Source organism: Colossoma macropomum, unplaced genomic scaffold (assembly GCF_904425465.1).
Source record: "Colossoma macropomum unplaced genomic scaffold, Colossoma_macropomum, whole genome shotgun sequence".
In the NCBI taxonomy this organism is placed as follows: domain Eukaryota; kingdom Metazoa; phylum Chordata; class Actinopteri; order Characiformes; family Serrasalmidae; genus Colossoma; species Colossoma macropomum.
In genome coordinates, this window is record NW_023494791.1 from 28087668 (window position 1) to 28094938 (window position 7271).

At 36.7% G+C, this 7271-nt stretch overlaps 1 protein-coding gene across 4 annotated transcripts in view; it reads left to right on the forward strand.

The window, feature by feature from the left end:
- The window catches only part of cacul1 (CDK2 associated cullin domain 1), a 32796-nt gene that overhangs the window by 14620 nt on the left and 10905 nt on the right, over positions 1–7271 (forward strand). For 3 of the 4 annotated variants that reach the window (XM_036574765.1, XM_036574767.1, XM_036574766.1), the window contains one exon: positions 1301–1895. The exons of the other annotated variant lie outside the window; for it this stretch is intronic. In XM_036574765.1, the coding sequence (XP_036430658.1) occupies positions 1301–1340 (40 nt within the window). In that variant the 3' untranslated portion in view covers positions 1341–1895. Of the gene's footprint in view, positions 1–1300; positions 1896–7271 lie in introns of those variants that run through there. 4 annotated transcript variants of the gene reach the window in all.

Sequence of the window (7271 nt, forward strand, 5' to 3'; positions counted from 1 at the left end):
TGTAGCAGCAAATTTAATGTTTATGGACCACTTATGTCTGATCTTTGATGACTCGATGGATTGAAATAGCTTTAGGTGTTTGCTCTAACATTTTGACACAGTCCATTTTAGCTTTTGTAGAAAAGGGCATTGTAAGTACCAAGTTCATAAAAAAAACGATGACAGCGTTATTAAAATTAGTTTTTGGCTGTGAATGGGTAGAAAATAACATGGTCCATTCTATCAGGAATGGGATCTGACTTTCACAGGTCTCCCAAGGTAACGTTGCATCTTTTGACCATGGCTGAAGCTGCAGATTCCAACACTGGCACGCAGATAATGAACTGAAAGCTTGAGGCATCAGCGAATAGTAACGGTTATAGTAAGCAGTGATTACAGGCCTGAGAAATTGGAAAGTATTAGTTTGAAAAGAAAAAAGAAGTAGAAAGCCTTGGACCAGGAGCATGTGAAAAGAGATATAATGATACAACAGTTATTGTGATGAGTTTTAATGGCTTTTCATTACACTTATATGCATGTACATCTATGAGCTGTTTATTATTGACATGTTTGTTCAAACATTGTCTTCAAATATAACTTCAAACAGAATAAAACAGCCCTTTCTCTATATGTTTACATAAAATCTATTCGCTGCTGTTTGAGGATCTAGTTGATTGCTTAACTGGGCATTTGTTTGTTTATTGGTTCCAAAATTCAAACTTCTGAGGGCACCTTGGAATATTATTAGATAATAACCTCACCATCATTTTCTTCCAATTGTTACAATGCAGTTGGACTAAGACTATGGTCTAATATAGTAATATGGTATATACACTATAATATAACAATAATCAATAATATTTTAGGCTGTATATTATTTAGGCTATATAGGTTACAAAATATAAAATATGATATCTAGTAATATATAGCATGTATAATAAATGATAATGAATGTGTAATGAACTACAAAATTTAAGTTTTTCTACGTTTTTATTTTTATAATCTGAAAAAAAAAATTTTGTCTGGTCTCATGTGTGACTCAGACTCAGCTACTACAAAGTCTAGGTCTTGACTCAGATTCGATGTGTCCAGGTCTGTCTTTACTCAGATTCGCCTCATGGCCTTGACTACAACATATGAATTTTCTCAGTAGTATTTTCCTGAGTGTGTGTTGGAACATTAGGTTACATTTTGATGAGTGTTCATTATAATGATGTTGCCTTTAGACATGGACTGTGCCAGAAATATTTCCATTGCATTCATGTAAAACACTTTGTATCATGACCAACTTTAAAAGTAAAACTCTCTTTTTTTCTCCCAGGGGTGACCAGTCACGTAAGAGAGCAAGTGAAGAATCCTGACAAAAAGTGGATGCATATATTACTATGCTAGCTGGTTGCCAATACTGTTTTTTAAAGACTGCTAAGACACATGAAATGGAAACGGGAACTGAACCCGTATCTAATTTTTTTTTCCCTTCGGATTTTAGTTTCCGCTAAGTGCTGCATTTACCAAGCTCTGTCTTTTTGTCTAATAATGACATCCCAGCCACCTGAAGACTTGCATGTTTGTGTGTTTGAGTGACAGACATCTAATGATTTACTCAGCTACATTTTGGTTTGACATTGCTGCATGTTCAGTAAAAGGTCTCCAAATGCCTCAGGGGAAGTTTATGCAACTCACCTGATTAGTTACAGTTATGCTGTCATGCACCTACTACTGAGACACCTGCTTCTCATATTCCAGAATATGTGACATGTAATAAGTGGATGTGAAATGGAAGTAATAACTAACTGTTAAAGAGCTAGCTTGTACATTGTATACAGTTGTATGAAAACATTTATGGAGAAATTATGTATTTTGTTGAATTTTGAAATGAAAAGTAAACACAAGCTTTGCAGCAAAATATTTTAAAACATACTTTTTCTGCAGATGTTATTTCACAGCTACTTTATATTTGATTAGGTTAAAAAATAGAAAAGAATAAAATAGTAATTGTCAAGTGTGCAAAAGTTTGCAAAAAAAGTTTTTGTTAAAGTCTCGGAACTTAATTAACTCATTAGGCATTAATGGACTCGTTAGGCGGGTCAAGAATTGATGACACTTCCAGTGCATAATACATTCACAACTCGACAAACCTTGTGCTGACCTCAACAACCCCTGGCACAGGAATTGAAAATGAGGTTCATCGATGCCTACAAAGCAGGGTAAGACTAAAAAGACTAAAAAAGATATCAAAGCGCTTCCAGCTTGCAATTTCCACTCTCTGAAATGTTATTAAGAAATGCCAGTTAGAGGAGATTGTGAAAGTTAAAAGCAAGATCTGGAAAGCCAAGAAAATTCTCAGATAGAAATGCTTGTATTTTGGCCAGAAAGGCAAAGCAAAACCCCCATATGACAACCAAGAAGCTGCAGGAGTGGTGGTGCACCATTCTACTGTGGAGGGTTGCTTGCACAAACATGATCTGCACTGAGTCATTGAAAAGAAACCTTACCTCTGGCCTCATCACAGAAATCAACATCATAAATCTATAAAATGACATCTAGATAAGCCAGAGGCATTTTGGGACTACTTGGCCACAATTGCCAAAGGTATGTTTGAAGAAAAAAAGGAGCAGCATTTAATGAAAAAAACATCTTGCCAACTATTAGGCATGGGGGTGGATCTATGCTCTGAGGTTTTGTGGCAGCCAGTTAAGCCGATAAAGTTTTTTACTGTGCCTTTTTGTGGAGCTGCCGTACCCCCTACCCCAAATGGGCAGTGCTTATCTACATTCCATAGACTTGGTGGTACTCTTTTGGTCAGAACAGGCAGGCTCTTGGTTTTAAACAATAACAGTTTGTTAAAGATAAAAGGTAAAGGAACTACGAATTGGATCAGAGGTTAGAGGGCCAGAGGGAGGGGAACGAGCCTTTGAAGTAACTGCGTTAACATTTGCAGAAAAAATATTCTATAAAAATAGTTTGCTGCAGAGGTTCATTTTACAAATCAGCACAATCTGTCATTCGCCCTTGAGCGCCCAAACTTTTGAATACAAGCTCAACTGCCTGTTAAATTGTAGGATACATGTAATGAGTCATAAGTAGTTACAGCATTAGCTGATGTAGGAGGGGAGGGACAAGAGAGATCTAAACCACACAGTATTCAAACCTCATTTTTCATAGCGTTTGCACAGCTGCACAAAATTATGTAAGACACACATTATTCTTTTATTGCATCTCATAAGTACTAATTACTGTTGAATTGGCTGTTTTAGCAGAGTAAAGAAATACATTATTATGAGGAGAATAAGGCAAGTATTTGCCTGTGCCTGTCTTGTCACACAAAGATCCGTATTGAGTAGAGAGTGTGTAGTGAGGAGATAACAAAACAATTCAGACATTGAACTTAAGTGCTTTTCCCTTTTGTGAAGTTCATCATCTGATAGTTTGTTGTAACAATATTTCACCCTCATGTTTTTGTAAAATGTAAAATAAAAAACTATAGAATGCAATCAATTGAATAAATAGAGATTTGTCCAAATGAACAAATAAGTAAAATAAAATATTGAAGTATCTGTAAAATATTTCAATATTTTGTGAAAGTTCAAATAATTACTTTGATATGTGATTATTAAATGACATGATTGATTATGCTTTATACACATTGTATTTCATAATAGTTTAAAATAAAAAAAAAGTATTCAATAATGCTTTACACTATTATTTGACACACCTAGGCCTGACAATTTGTGGATTTCTGTGAGTAAAATTCAATTATTATTATATTCTCTCTTTTTTTCCCCCAGCTACCCATGCTACCTCTGGGTGATGTCACATTTTTCTAATGTGAAAAAAAAGCATTAGGCTTATAAATTAACAGAAATGAAGGGCGAAAGTTTACATGTTTGTTACTAATGACCTTTATTGCTTTAGAAACAAACATTTTCAGTTCTGTAGGTGGGACAGATTTGGACCACTTAAATCTAAAACGCCACTGCAGCATCCCTCTGGACAAAATAGTTTTGCAGCTGCTGTTCCTTCATTTGTCCACCTGGTATCACTAATGTGCAGCGATTTGAAAAGTTATGAGTTTTTTTCCCTTCTTGTCTGGGAGCACAATATCAAAATTTCAACTCTCAAAATAAGGATGCATTTTCTCAAAATGTTCACACAATATCTTGATACTTATGTTGCAATAACGACTTATTAAAGAAGAAAGTACTTATCTTGGAATAATTTATTATTTGGAGATAAGTAAAAATGTTCAGAAAATAATTTTGACATAGTATACCATTGCTTTGAGATACTAAAATTTACAAAAATTTGAGAAAACGGTCATTATTGCACAATACTAAGTCAAAATTTTTCTAATGTGAAAAACACATTAGGCTAATAAATTAACAGAAATGAAGGGCGAAAGTTTACATACAGAGAGATATACAGGATAGATGTTGATAGAGAATTAGACAGTCCTAATTTAATCAGCTTACTTAATAACATTATATAATTACAGTTTCCCCACTGTACTTGCTGCAGTGATTCCAGATTCTAAGGAATTTCTATTTAGCTCAAACTAGAACAGAAGATTTTTTCAAAATGTCTGCATAATTAAATTGTTAAGGTTCAGAGTGCTTTGATGTGAAATACACTGTTCTAGACCCTGCAGAGTCAGAACAGCAGCGGTGACAGGAACCAAGGGTCTCATTTGTAAAGACATATACACAAAAAATGTTTCTAAAGCCATGGCTTCTTTATGAATAAAAACATTATCTTAAAATCATGCGCATCTGGAGGTGCACTTCAACTCCACCTAGAGAACACTCAAATATTGTCATATGGTCTACAAAAAGCAGTCTTAATTGCTTACAGTTGTCTAAGCCCAGCACAGACTGATCTTTCTTCTTTATTGAGAAAGAATGACTGCATGAAGCACAGCCTAAGGCTAACCAACTAACCTTAGCCTATAGATAAGTAAGTTCAAGTTTTACAGAATACCCACCTTACTTAAAGCTACACTAAGTAAGATTCAGAGTTTTGGAGACCTCACTGATGGAAATGTGTAATTGCATGCAATGTGCTTCTTTTAATTCTAACAAAATCTTACATATTTCAGCTTTAAAAACTTTTAACATGTTAACAGGCCATTTTCCCAGACATGGATTAAGCCAAGTCTTGGACCATGGGATTTTTTTTAGTCTATGATTAGCCGTAGTCCACAGAAGTTTATCTGAACTGTCCAATTTAATCAGTGAAAGTATTCTCCCTCATCTAATTAAAAGATTCCAATCATTTGTAGTGATAAATCAGCAGAATGAAAAAACAAAAGACACTAGACACCAAGTTAATAATACATATTTCTATCTTGTTGATGTTTGCTGTTCTACAGTGATCAAAAATGAATTTACCAGTGTTTGAAATGCATGTTTTTTCATTTGTCATATTTATTTTGATGCATATACACTATATTGCCAAAAGTATTCACTAACCCATCCAAATAATTGAATTCAGGTGTTCAAATCACTTCCATGGCCACAGGTGTATAAAACCAAGCACCTAGGCATGCAGACTGCTTCTACAAACATTTGTGAAAGAATGGGTCGTCTCTCAGGAGCTCAGGGAATTCCAGCGTGGTACCGTGATAGGATGCCACCTGTGCAACAAGTCCAGTTGTGAAATTTCCTCGGTACTAAATATTCCACAGTCAACTGTCAGTGGTATTATAACAAAGTGGAAGTGATTGGGAACGACAGCAACTCAGCCACGAAGTGGTAGGCCACGTAAAATGACAGAGCGGGGTCAGCGGATGCTGAGGCACATAGTGCGCACAGGTCGTCAACTTTCTGCAGAGTCAGTCGCTACAGACCTCCAAACTTCATGTGGCCTTCAGATTAGCTCAAGAACAGTGCGTAGAGAGCTTCATGGAATGGGTTTCCATGTCTGAGCTGCTGCATCCAAGTCACATCACCAAGCGAAATGCAAAGCGTCGAATGCAGTGGTGTAAAGCACGCTGCCACTGGACAGAGTGACGAATGACGCTTCTCCGTCTGGCAATCTGACGGACGAGTCTGGTTTTGGCGGTTGCCAGAAGAACGGTACTTGTCTGACTGCATTGTACCAAGTGTAAAGTTTGGTGGAGGGGGGATTATGGTGTGGGGCTGTTTTTCAGGAGTTGGGCTTGGCCCCTTAGTTCCAGTGAAAGGAACTCTTGATGCTTCAGCATACCAAGAGATTTTGGACAATTTCATGCTCCCAACTTTATGGGAACAGTTTGGGGATAGCCCCTTTCTGTTCCAACATGACTGTGCACAAAGCAAGGTCCATAAAGACATGGATGAGTGAGTTTGGTGTGGAAGAACTTGACTGGCCTGCACTGTCCTGACCTCAACCCAGTAGAACACCTTTGGGGAATTAGAGCGGAGACCTCACAAATGCACTTCTGGAAGAATGGTCAAAAATTCCCATAAACACATTCCTAAACCTTGTGGAAAGCCTTCCCAGAAGAGTTGAAGCTGTTATAGCTGCAAAGGGTGGGCCAACATCATATTAAACCCTATGGATTAAGAATGGGATGTCACTCAAGTTCATATGCGTGTGAAGGCAGACAAGCAAATACTTTTGGTAATATAGTGTATTTTCTGCAGTAAAATCAGAACACTTGGTTGAATAAACACTGTGTAATGTGCCGCTGTCAAGGTCCTCTAAAACAGAGCTGAGGCTCTTTATTATTCCCAGATTTCTGCTTACATATACAATAATGTGGTAACAATTTCTATGAATGTCACGTTTGTAAGCATCTATGAACACATTTATAACATGTTATAATGCATTCATAAGGCATTATAAACATAGTTATAAATATTTGAACTAAAAATGAACTACACTGAATTATACTTTATAGCCATGTTTATTGTACATTATGAATTTTTAATATAATGTATTATAAGTAGTGTTAATAACATGTTAGACTGTCAGTGCCAAAGAAGTCAGCCCCTATTTGGACAGTGTAAAGACAAATACAAAGTTTATTTATGCTGCTGGCGCTGTTAGGGCTTCTTAGGGGCTTCAGTCCTGAATATTCAGTTGCTCCAAACAGACTGTCCATCCTAGAATTACTGCTACAATGTGCTTTTCTTAACCAGCGCTCTCACTTTAAATGTTACATTATATCACAGCAAGTACCCATGAGCCCCTCCCCGAACCTCCTCTGACATCACACTGAGCGTGAAGTTACTGTGGAGTGAAGGCATGGACAAGGAGAGGCGAGATAGTAGAGTGCCGCCTTGCTGGTTCTAACATCAAACACTAGAACC